This window comes from Myotis nattereri, assembly GCF_964212035.1.
Source record: "Myotis nattereri genome assembly, chromosome: 10".
Taxonomy (NCBI): Eukaryota; Metazoa; Chordata; class Mammalia; order Chiroptera; family Vespertilionidae; genus Myotis; species Myotis nattereri.
The window spans coordinates 48,998,520-49,012,141 of NC_138085.1; the positions used below are offsets into that span (position 1 = coordinate 48,998,520).

General features: G+C 34.5%; 1 protein-coding gene across 3 annotated transcripts in view; it reads left to right on the top strand.

Moving 5' to 3' along the window:
* Nucleotides 1–13,622, top strand: part of USP34 (ubiquitin specific peptidase 34) — a 241,144-nt gene that overhangs the window by 79,018 nt on the left and 148,504 nt on the right. For all 3 annotated transcript variants that reach the window (XM_081100602.1, XM_081100603.1, XM_081100604.1), the window contains exons 16-18: nt 1,704–1,918; nt 5,764–5,879; nt 5,964–6,091. In XM_081100602.1, coding sequence (XP_080956728.1) covers nt 1,704–1,918; nt 5,764–5,879; nt 5,964–6,091 — 459 coding nt within the window. The remainder of the gene's footprint in view (nt 1–1,703; nt 1,919–5,763; nt 5,880–5,963; nt 6,092–13,622) is intronic.

The following is a 13,622-nucleotide window of genomic DNA, read 5'->3' on the forward strand; positions in this document are numbered from 1 at the left end:
ACATGCTTGTTTATATCCTTAGTTGTAGGATTTCTGTTCAGCTAGATTTCAGGTATTCTGAATGACCAATGTTCTGTAATATAGTTGTAAATTTGATGTGCTTGTGGAAGGTTCCGAATACCATGTTTACCTACTCTGCCATCTTAACTGGAACTCAGCCGCTTTGTACATGTGCAGTGGCCACATGTAGCTGGTGGCTCTCATTGGACAACACAGATCTGTATCTTCAATTCCTTATAATAATTGCTTAAAAGCAGGTGTAAAATTGCTTTTGGAAATTTACATGAAAGTATGATACTGAAACGGGAAACTATACATAATCCTAATTTTAGGGTATTAATAAGCATAAAGCTTCTTGATTATTTGTGAAATACACCTATGGTATTTAATAGTAATAGTAATTCTGTCACTAGTGTTCTGATAGTAATTTTTCTGTTCTTTGTTTTAATAAAATAAACAATACTACTTATGTCATTGGTTTATTGTGAGCATTTCATAGACTAATATGATTGGCATATAAGATCTCAGTATATGTTAGCTACTATTTATTATTACTATCATTGCCTGTAGTAATGTTTGAGTTGATGAAGTACAAACGTGTTTTATCAGGATGAGTTTTCTTAGACTTGACAATTTGCCAGGCCTTTCACAATTTAATATGGTTGTTGGGGAGAACTACGTATTCATATATATTGCTACTTTATTTCCTTTGCTTTTTTATTCTTATCAGTAACCCATATGAGTTTAAGGTAATGTTTCTCAGCCTTGGCAGTCTTCACATTTTGGCCCAGATAATTCTTTGTTTTGTATTTGCACCAATGTGAATGCTGTCCTATGCATTGTAGAATTAGTAGCATCCCTAGCCTCTATCCTTAGATGCCAGCATCATCTGTCCAGTTTTGATCACCAGAAATGGCTCTAGACATTGCCAGATGTCCCTCCCATGGGCCAAAATCACTCCTGATTGAGAACCACTGGTTAAGGTCTGTCTTTATAGATAGGTATTCAAAGTTTTCTCCTTGAGAGCTCATACTGTTATATTGCAAATATCTTTTAGTTTTCCCAAACCAAACTCGTCTCACAAGACCTAATGATTTTATCTTTGTTAGCACTTTCCATATGCTCTCCATTTGGTACTACTACCTGTGAGTCTCTAAGTTAGTCTTGAACATTTTTTCTTCATGTTATTTTTTCATTCTTTTGTCTTTATATCAGAGTAGCCAGTATAGTATGTTTTAGAAGTGAGTGCTTAATTGGTGTTTATTGAGTTAAAAGTCCCCCAATTAATATTAACCACATTTAAATTGCTACCTTAAATTGAAAAAAAATTTTTTTGGTAGTTATCTCACTTGATCTGCAGTTGTATAAGTAAATGTAAACAAATTTTAAGGTTCCTCACATTGTGATTTGAGTTTATAAAATAATTATGTAAAAGTAAGTTTACTGACCTACTCTGCAGTTACTGTCTTTGAAGTGTGTTGATGAACCATAAAACATGTAGGTATATTGTAAAAGTAATATATAGTTCTGACGTGGGTTTTTTAGTTTTTGTAAAGCTCTTAACATACTGTCTTATTAAAAAACAAAGGTAGCTTTTATTCTTGAGTGTGAATAACTTGTGCCAAATGTTTTGAGAGATATTTTTGTTATTCAGAAACTGTTTAAATATCTAATTAGTAACTTTGTGCTCTTCTGTGTTATAGGCATATGGTTGATGATATGCTAAGTGCAGATGATGTCAGCTGCAGCAGCTCCCAGGTCAGTGCAAAATCGGAAAAAAATATGGCTGATTTTGATGGTGAAGAATCTGGGTGTGAAGAGGAGCTAGTTCAGATTAATTCACATGCAGAGCTAACATCTCATCTTCAACAACATCTTCCCAATTTAGCATCTATTTACCATGAACATCTTAGTCAAGGTAAGGTTCTGTAGTAAGTAAAATATATTACTTTCTTTAAAATGGGAATAATCTATATTACATTGTTAAAATGAATCAAAAATTAATGTCACTTAAATGTTTTTGCCAAATAAGTTTTATGTGGGAGTTTTCTTTTTGAGTGAATTAAATTGTTATGAATACTCCATCACGAATATAAAGGCTGCAGTTCCATCAAGAGATACTTAATTAGAAGAAATATAAAAAATATGTATAAAAATTATAGCTTTGTATTTTAGAACATAAGTAACTTTATTAGATTTTATATTAAGCAGTCATAGGATCAGAAAGTAGGAGATTACACAGGATCAGATATTGCATAATTCAGTTTATATAAAATGTATAGCCTGGGGCTAGGGATAATTAGAAAATAAGAGGAGGTGTGACTGCTAAAGGGCAAGGTGTTTCTTTCACCTGGGATGATAAAATCTTCAAAAATGATGTTCTAATCACTCTGAATAAATCTAAAGTAATAGGACAGACCAGATTTGGAAGAATGGAGTTGAGAAGGGGTTAAAGAATAATAGAAGAAAAAGGAGGAAAGAAAAAAATGAAGAGAAAAACAGTTTTAGAATTGTCAGTTTTAAGGTCTATATCCTACCTCCTGTTTGGTTAGGTGCCATCAGCACTTGCTAGTCTATGAAATTGGTTTTGGGATGATAGTACATTGCAAACTAAGTAAACCTGGTCAATTAGATTTAGTCTAAAAGGTCATGATTAAACTTGGAGATAGAACTTGTGGACCTTGGTAGCAATTTACTGATTTCAAATGTTACTTGTACATAACTTAGATAAGGTTACCGTTTTTTAAAATTGTGCTATTGTGCTATTGTGATTGCTCATAACTGAATAGGTTAAGATTTGATACTACATTAATATATTTTGACCATTCTTCTATTCTTAACTCATTTTCCTTTTATTAAGTAGTGTACATATTGTTTACTCTATGGAGTTAGAAGTTGAGCAAAATTATTAAATGTGTTAATGCTGTCCAAATTCACCTTGTAATACAATGTATTTAATACTATAAAGAACTCTTTCTACACATTAAGACACTCCAATTTGGAAATGATCAAAATATTGCCGAAACCGGTTTGGCTCGGTGGATAGAGCATCGGCCTGCGGACTGAAAGGTCCCAGGTTCGATTCCGGTCAAGGGCATGAACCAGGGTTGTGGGCACATCCCCAGTAGGAGATGTGCAGGAGGCAGCTGATCAATGTTTCTCTCATCATCAATGTTTCTATCTCTCTCCCTTCCTCTCTGTAAAAAAATCAATAAAATATAAAAAAAAAAACAAAAAAAACCCCCAAAATATTTGAACAGTTAATACATAAAAGAAGATATAGAAATGGTCAATAAATACATGGAAAGATTCTCAATATCTCTAGTCATCTAGAAAATGCTAGTTGAAACCAGAATGCTACACACCTGCTGGAATGGGTAATATTAAGGCTAATGATAATGAATGATGCTAAAGATATAGAGAAATTAGAACTCTTGTAAATTGCTGTCAGGGAGTATAGAAAAGTATGGCTAGTTTGGGAACTATTTTATTAGTTTCATATTAAGTTAAACATGTACCTACCATATGACCTAGCAATTCCTGTTCTAGGTATTTATTCAAGAGAAATGAAAACATATTCACAAAAATATACATGAATGTTCATATCTGCTTCATTCATAAGAGCCTCAGCTGGAATTAACTGGTAGATAAACAAAGTGAATATTTCCAGTGTAATACTACTCAATAAAAAGGAAGGAACTACCGATACAGTGCAACACAGTGGATGAATATCAAAAACATTATAAGCAAATGAAGTTAGAAAGACGAGTATATGCTGTATATAATTTATATTCATTTCTATAGTATTCAAAATTAATTTATTATGATTGAAATCTACTCAGTGGTTACTTGAGATTTGGTGGTGGGGATTGTAAAAGGTCACAAGGAAACTTTGGGGTGATAAAAATGTTCTGTATCTTACGCATTTATGTTATATTTTAATAAAATTAATTTTAAAAAGTAAATACCAAAAAGTCAAGCCTCAGCAGTAAGGCAACATAATTAAAAAGTGGGGAATGATTTATTTCACAAAGAAGGTACATAAATGGTTAATAAGCAACTCAACATCAGTAGTTATTAGAAAAATGCAAATAAAAACCACAATGAGATTCTATTTCACACCTATTAGATTAGCTAAAATTAAAAAGACAAGTACCATATGATTTCACTCATGTGGAATCTAATGAACAAACTGAACTACTAAAATAGATTCATAGATAGCAGGCAGACAGTTCTAGGGGGAGGCTGCAGAGGTGAAGGAATTGCGTAAAAAAAAGAGAAAGAACTCATGGACACAGACAATAGTGGTGATTGCAGGGACAAGGGAAATGGATGGGGATGGAAGAGGGTATGGGGGGGATAAATGGTGATGGGAAAAAATAAATAAAATAGCTATTTGTAAAACTAAAAAAAACATTAACATTGGATGACTATTAAATACATATGTATGCATTTATTGTTCAAGACACTTTTAGAAATGGAATTTATGTAACTGGGAAGCAAATCATTATTTTAAATGGAGCAGAATAAAGAGTAGACTCTTAAAAAAAAGTGACCAAAGAGTGTTGGGAAAGGATGTGGAGGAGCAGGAACTTGAACTCTTAATATACTGTTGGTGGGAATGTAAAATGGCACAGCCATGTCAGAAAAGAGTTTGGCAATTTGTTTCTAGTAAATGTACATTTATTTACCTTTTGATCCATTAATTCCTAAGCATTTACCCAAGAGAAAGGAAAACATATATCCATAAAAAGACTTGTTACACAGATGTTTATGGCAGCATTACTCACGTTAGCCCCAAACTGGAAACTATCCAAATGGTCATTAACTGGTGAATGTGTAAATAAAATGCACTATTTCCACATATGACATATTATTCTGTAATTAAAAGGAACACACTATTTTGATACATGCTTCAAAATGGATTAACCTCAATGAACATTTTGCCAAGTGAACAAAGTTAGACATAAGACTATACCTACTGTGTGATTCTATTTACATGAAATTTCTAGAAAAGGCTAATAATTTTTGGGGTTGAATAAAGACGGGGCTGAGAACAGGGATTAATTGGAATTGGGTATTAGGGAATGTTTCAGGATGGTGAAAGTGTTCTAAAACTGTGCTGTGTTGATGGTGTTACAATTCTTATTTTAATGAAATCAATGTATGAGTACAATCCAGTAGAGAAATTTCGTCGTAAAGCTGTTTAAAAGACAAAAGCAAAGGAGCTTTTTGCTTAATATAACAGAATTAGTGAGAATTTATTTAGCCTGGTACTCAGAAAGTATGAATTATTTCAATAGAGTTTTTGAATGTGAAGTTTTGGGTAAGTAATATCCAATCTAATTTAAAATTTTTTTTAGTGTAAGAATATAAAACAGCTATATAGAAAGTCAGTTAGAAGACTGTCCCTTGGCTATAGAATTATTTTACGTAAGTTGTCTTCTTTATGCTTAATTTGGGTTTTAAGTATTTATGTATAGTTCTCCTGACCTGTGAAAAAAACATTAAGTCATACTTAATTATAAGTAGTGAAGAGACTATGGAAAGAAAACTTTTCTCACTTTAGTCTAATCAAACTTTAAACAACACTATTCTTTGCCATTCATAAAGCAGCTATTGTGCTAATCTTGTATTGATTTTATTTTGTTATATAAAAAGATTGTTATACTTTTGATTTGTTAACTTTATGAATGCTTTAATTCACATCGCAATGTTAGTCAGCTGTCTTCCTCTACAATGTGTTGTACTTTGCCCCCTCAGGTCCTGCAGTTCATAAACATCAATTCAACAGTAATGCTGTGACAGACATTAATTTGGATAACGTTTGCAAGAAAGGAAACACTTTGTTGTGGGATATAGTCCAAGATGATGATGCAGTAAGTTATTTAATGGAACCAAAGACTGCAAAATTACTGCAAAATGCCCTCAGAATAAATAGTAACTTTATGTATTTTTTGTAGGTTAACCTTTCTGAAGGATTAATAAATGAAGCAGAGAAACTTCTCTGTTCCTTAGTATGTTGGTTTACGGATAGACAGATTCGAATGAGATTCATTGAAGGTTGCCTTGAAAATTTAGGAAACAACAGGTAAATAGGAATTTAAAATTTTTTTTTTATGTAGTAGCCAAAGTTCATTTTGTATATTATTGACTAGGTGTGGTGAGATCATAGCATTTATGTGCAATTACCAACCTATTTTTTAGTAATTGTGGTTTTCTTCATACTATGTTTAAAGACTTCCTTTTCAGGGTTCATATTTTATCACACAGTTTTGCTTTTGTTCAGCACTTTATTTTATTTGGCACTCTTGTTTAGATTCCCACCAAGAGAAACAAAGAAATAATAACACTCTCTTCTTGATTCTGAGAACATATTGGTGATTACTGTGTGTTCACATTGCAGTCAAATATTCTTGAACTGTGTCATATTACATATAAAGGAAGCTAAATAAGATAAGTAAAGTAAACTTAAGCTGAAATATAAACATTTTGATAATGGCATTGTTCTTTCATTTGGGTGGATCATTGTTCGTTCATTTGTGTCTTGATTTTTGTAAAATATAAAGATTTAGGTTAGTGTTTTTTCTCTAGTTTAAATTCTGCCCTATATTTATAATCTCCTGATCAGATAGAGCTCAAATGGTTACCACCAGTTTCTTGAATTTTATTTTTGGTTAATCCTCACTTGAGGATAATTCTTCCATTGCTTCTTTTTTTTAAAAAAAAAATATATTATTGATTTCAGAGAAGAAGGGAGAGGGAAGGAGGGATAGAAATATCAATGATGAGAGTGAATTATTGATCGGCTGCCTCTTGTACGTCCCCTACTAGGGATTGAGCCTGCAACCCAAGGCATGTGCCCTTGACCAGAATCGAACCCGAGACCCCTCAGTCCACAGGACGATGCTCTATCCACTGAGCCAAATTGGCTGGGGCCATTGATTCTTAGAGTGGTGGAAGGGATGGAGGGGCGGGGGAGAAAGAGAAACATCGATGTGAGAGAGACACATTGATTGGCTGCCTCCCGCACATGCCCTGACCCAGGCCTGAATCGGGCCTGGAACCCAGGTACATGCCCTTCACCGGGAATTGAACCTGGACCCTTTTAGGCTGATGCTCCAACCACCGAGCCAAACTGGCCAGGGCTCTTTATTAATATTTTTTAACTTCTGTTCTATTGTATAATTTCAGGTTTTTCTTTTCTCATACTGCTTTGATGATGGTTTATTTTCTGGCATAGTAAATTCAGTTATTGACATGTTATTTATATTAATATAATGTTTTCAGCTTACCTCTCCCAAGACTGATATAAATGTCTAATTTTATTGAATATTTAAGTGCGTCAAAAAAGTTTTTTTTTACCTAATTGAATTAATACACTTCATTAAGACACTGTATGTGTAATATTTTCTACTTTTGGTCTTTAAAGAACTAAAATTTGAACAATCAAATAGAAAATAGCTTTTTCATGCAGGTTTGAGAAATCACTAATAGAACTTCTTTTAGTGGATCAATAGCCTCATTTAGCATATATTGCTTAAAAGGAATGTTGTTAATGGTTGGATCATATTTCATCATTTACATAGGTATTATAGTAGTTAATTTAAAAATTATAATTATCTTTTAAAAGTCTTTGTGAAGCCGAAACCGGTTTGGCTCAGTGGATAGAGCGTCGGCCTGCGGACTGAAAGGTCCCAGGTTCGATTCCGGTCAGGGGCATGTACCTGGGTCGGGCACATCCCCGGTGGGGGATGTGCAGGAGGCGGCTGATCGATGTTTCTCTCTCATCGATGTTTCTGACTCTCTCTCTCTCCCTTCCTCTCTCTGTAAAAAATCAATAAAATATATTAAAAAAAAAAAAGTTAAAAAAAAAAAAGTCTTTGTGAAACCACCAAGCATTTTCTAAAGTGGTTTTATACTTAACCAGGAATTAAGAGGATGGGTTTGGAATCAGATTGCTTGACCAACTTCACTTTGTGATTTTTGGTGCAACACTTGTATTTCCTATGTAAAAATGAGAATAATATTAGAACCTATTTTGTAGGGTTGTTATGAGGATTAAATTAAAAAAATACATGTGAGGAAGTTATTGTCAATAGTTGTATTAGATGTTAATGCTTCTACATTTATAATTATATATATGAAATGGTGGCTTTTTTTCTGTTTAAAAATGTTAATTGTAGAATATGTGAAAAAACAAAACACAAAGAAAAATTTAAACTATCCATAATCTCATAACCTCAAAGAACCATTTATATGACTTAATAAAAACACATATGAAGGTATGTGTCTATATCTTTTGTTGGTAGCATGCTATACATTGTTTTTAATCTTTTAAAAATTATCATTTAATATTGTTTTTCCAATCTAAATATTTGTTCTTTTCCAACTGTGTGATGAAAGCAGTTAAAATTAAAAAAATAAAGTTTTAATAAATTTTATATTCCTCATATGTGTATCTGCATACCCTGTGACCCAGCAATTTCACTACAAAGTATGTTCTCTAAGAAATTCATCCCCATGGTTACCAAAAGACATTCCAGAAAGCACTATTCAAAATAACTAAATATTCTTTGTGTAACTGTCCAAATGCCAAAAAAGAATAGGAAGGAAAATCAAATTTCGGACTGTTGAGTGATGTAATATATATATAGCAATAATAATAAATGAACTACAACTGCACAGAATAGTGAGGGTGAATCTCAGACACATAATGTTGAGTGAAAGAAGTCAGGTGATCTATCTTTAATTTTATAATGTTTAAAAACATGAAAACTATTATATTTAGTAGTCAGGATAATGGTTACTCTTGTGTTGTTAGTGTCTGGAAAGGGGCACAATGAAAGCTTCTGGTGTGCTGGTAATTTATTGATAGTGCTGGTTGCACAGGTATGTTCACCTACTATTTTGAACTATTACTTAGCTTTATATATGTTTTTGCATGTATGTTATACTTCAATAAAAAGAAAAAACTGAAAGATAAAACATCATGTAGTCTTTTAGAGTCTTGTTTTCAAAGATTAAAAATAACACTAGAGGTTCGGTACACGGATTTCGTGCACTCTAGGGGGCCCCTCAGCCCGGCCTGTGCCCTCTCGCAGTCCAGGAGGCCTCCGACTGGCGGGAGCGGCCTAAGCCGGAAGTTGGACATCCTTAGCGCGCTGCCACGGAGGCGAGAGAGGTTCCCACTACCGACCTTGTGCTCACCAGCCGTGAACCCGGCTTCTGGTGCACTCACTACCAGAAGGCAGCTCCTGTGTTAGCGTCTGCTCCCTGGTGGTCAGTGCACGTCATAGCAACCAGTTGTTCCGACGTTTGGTCAATTTGCATGTTAGCCTTTTATTATATAGGATGGGCATATATTCATAGGCCAATTTACTAAAAAAATTGCTATCAATATGAGATTGTAAATGGTTATTTTCTGGTAGGATTGAGGTGGTGTTTTTTCTTTACGCTTTTCTGTTTTCCATTTTTCCACTATTAACATATTTTTCTCATAAAAGGACAAAAGGAAAAATCTGTGTATAAAATGAAAATTTTCAATCTGGATCTCTTATTAAGCTTGAATTTGTCTACTCCCAAATTGGTTGAAGATGAAACATTTTACATTTGTTTTGAGGCATTCCCTGCACACTAATCATGTAATGATTGAAAAATAAATATTTTCATTGATATTTAGAGAGAAAGAGAGAGAAATATCCATGTGAGAGCTAAGCATGATTGCTGCATCCTACACGTTCCCCACTGGGGATGGAGCTGGAAACCTGAGCATATGCCCTGACCAGGAATCAAACTGGCAACCTTTTGGTATCGGGGATAATGCCCAACCAAGTGAGCCACACAGGCTAGGGCTTACTTAATGAATTTTTTAATGGCTTCAAACATAACTATTGTGTTGAAGTTAATTTTGCCCTCAGACTTTCCTCCTCAGAGGGTTGCTATATCATGCTAGTCTTACTATAAAAGACATTAGTCATATTTGACAATACATAGTACATAGCAGCATTTTTCAGCCAATGATATATGCAACATATGCAGTATATCAGCTGTACTTACTGAAGTTACCATGCAAGTGGAAAAAAAATAAGTTTGAAAATATTTTAATCATCACTAGTCTGGGTTTCCTGATAAACCATTGGTTTTTCAATGGGGGTGATTCTCTCCACTTTGTCCCCAGTATTTATGTCTGGAAATGCTTTTTTTTCTTTTTCCTTTTTTAAAAATATGTTTTTATTGGTTTCAAAGAGGGAGAGAGAGAGAAATATCAATGATGAGAGAGAATCATTGATCAGTTGCCTCCTGCATGCCCCACACAGGATCGATCCTGCAACCTGGGTATGTGCCCTGAGCAGAAATCCATTTGTTACCTCCTGGTTCATAGGTCAACACTCAACCACTGACCTACACTGTCTGGGCAGTGTAACCTTAACACATTTACCATTTTCCTTACATTTGACAAAAATCAGAGGTTTACTTCTTGATGATGTTAATTTTTTTATGTACTTAGAGTCTTTATGTTTCTTTTTATTTTTCTATGCTGATCTTTTCATTGTCTATTCAGTTCCTTACTCGTCATGGTTTATAAACCTGTCAGCATTTTTTGTTTGCTTTTGCTTTTCTGTGGTCATATTCCAACTAATTTTATAAAATGAATGTAGTTTTTTTTTTTTTTGAACAATAATTTGGACTCATTACTTCTCAGGAAACAGATCTGAAGAAGAAACTTAAGTCTTTCATACTCTCCTATAATTCTGTCATTTATTTGGAACCATTGCAAACATTTTTTTTTTAAAAGGCCTGAGTAATCTTTCTCTGTAATATTTAACACTAGAGGCCCAGTGCACGAAAATTGTGCACTCAGGAGTGTCCCTTAGCCCAGCCTGTTCACTCTTGCAGTCCAGGAGCCCTTGGGGGATGTCCGACTAACGGCTTAGGCCCGGCAGTCGGACATCCTTAACGCTGCCAAGGAAGCAGGAGAGGCTCCTGCCACTGCCGCTGCACTCGCCAGCCATTAGCCCAGCTTCTGACTAAGAGTGCTCCCCTGTGGACGTGCACTGACCATCAGGGTGCAGCTCCTGCGTTGAACGTCTGCCCCTTGGTCAGTGTGTGTCATAGCAACCAATCGTTTCTCTGTTCGGTCAGTTTGCATATTAGCCTTTTATTATATAGGACAGTGATGGCGAACCTATGACACGCGTATCAGGTGACACACAAACTCATTTTTTTGGTTGATTTTTCTTTGTTAAATGGCATTTAAATATATAACATCAAAGTCAAAAATGTAAGTCTTTATTTTACTACGGTTGCAAATATCAAAAAATTTCTATGTGTGACACGGCACCAAAGTTAAGTTAGGGTTTTTCAAAATGCTGACACGCCGAGCTCAAAAAGGTTTGCCATCACTGATATAGGATGTGCTGTGTGCACATTTATCCCTAGGCAGATTGGTTTATAAGGCATATAACATTTCCGCAGTGCAGAATGTTTAAAGTTACATACAGAAACGTGGTAGAATGTGTGTGCAGAATGTTGTCATAATGTGAGAGCATGAGGCAGAAAGTAGCTCCCACAATATTATCAGCTTAATGTTTGTACCAAGGATGAGTGAGATAAGACTGCTGTCCAGTGAGTAGAGTAGAAATGTAAGGGTTGGGTGGTAGTCAGCCCATTAGTTGTGAATGTTTACCAGTGTTTATGTTTACTAGGTCCACATCCGGTTCCTAGGCATCCTTGAAACTCTGTGTCCTAAGAATTGAATTGAGACTATGGGAACCTATTCAATGGGCTACTTTTTGCCATTGATTCCCTATAGGTACTTGAACCTAAGTGTTCAATTTTTTTGCCTTTGTGTACAAATGATTTCATGAGTAAAATGATTGCATATGTCAGGAATCCTATTTATATAAATAAAAGTTCAGATAACTAAGAAATGGATAGTATTGTGTACTTTTTTGTTACGTTGTAACCTTCATAATGACTATATTATAAACAGGATTTTGCATCAACTCTTGTTATATACAATTGTTTGTGTGGAAAAAGACATAATACAATAGTTAATAAATAATTTATTATTTATAAATAAATAAAAGATATCAGTGCCCCTGACTAAATAACTAGGTAATCCATGTTTTAAAAATTCTAGCTACACACCAGTGTCCAGCAGCACACAGATTGAAAATTGCTGGTTTGGTAATATTCTTCTGTTTACCAACAGAAACTCTTAGAATCAAGCAAAGAACTACGACAGTTTAGTGTAATAGCATTTTTCTTGAGTCTTTTAGTATTTGTTATTCTGGATTATTGAACCTTTTTGACATTGTTGCCTAGGCTTGTGTTTGGTATTTGAAAGGTTCACTCTTGGAAGATTTTTTGAAATAAACGTTTGAATATACAGTTCTTTTTATATTGAGTTTTGTAAGCATTCAGCAATCAAAGCTTCAACATGGAAATATTATGTCACCAATCAAATAAATTGTTTCCATTTTTTTTTGTAAGTGATTTTTAGTCTATAATAAATAGGTACTTTATATCATTTTTTACTTTTAAATTTATCAGTTTAAATAAAATGCAGTATTTTGGGGTCACTTTGAATTTGGATTTAGTCATTTCTTATAAAGTAATCAAGCCCTGGCCAGTTTTGCTCAGTGGATAGAGCATCGGCCTGCGGACTCAAGGGTCCTGGATTCAGTTCTGGTCAAGGGCACATGCCCAGGTTGCGGGCTCGGTCCCCAGTGTACAGGGACAGCCAATCCATGATTCTCTCTCATTGTTGATGTTTCTGTCTCATCCTTTCCCTGCCTCTCTCAAATCAACAAAAATATATTAAAATTAAAATAAATGTATAGCAGATAAAATGTGTGACTTCTATATTCTTGGAAAATTTTTAAGGAGAAAATTTGAAAAATTTTTTGATAGGAAAAACTTTAAAAAATGTTTTAGTAATTTAATATGTAATCATTTCTTGATAATTTAATGGTTATAAATAAATTGAGGAGAAAAACGTTCCTCTTCGGGGAAGAGTAGAGGGAAGATGAGTCTCATTTCTGTCCAAATTTCTGGTTTTGGTTCTTTTACATGAACCACACCATTATTCACTCAACCAATGTCCACTTAACAAGAATTTTGAAAACATGCAATAGCTGAGTATGGGGCAGCGATTTCTTTTCCCTTAGATTGTCAAAAAATGACAATAACCAACACAACAATAGCCATCTGGTGTGACTGAATCAAAAACTATGTGCATTTTTTTTGTCAGATTGGCAAAAGTATACTCTTTAGCTGTGCCACAGAATTTTAGTAACTAGTTTGTGTGTGCCATGAGATGAAAAAGGATGAAAATCACTGGCTTAGGTCTAGTGTTTTATATGTTAACCAGAGGCCCAGTGCACGAAAATTCATGTAAGAGTAGGCCTTTCTTCCCCTGGCTGCTGCCACCAACTTCCCTCTGGCACCCAGGACCCGAGTTTCCCTCCTCCGGCCGCCGGCAGGCACCTGGGAACCGGGCTTTGCTCCATTCTCGGCTTCATCCGAAAGGGCATTCGGTCTATTTAGCATATTACTCTTTTATTATTATAGATTCTTAGGAAAAACCACAAATGTTTCTGAAATTTGACAAAGGA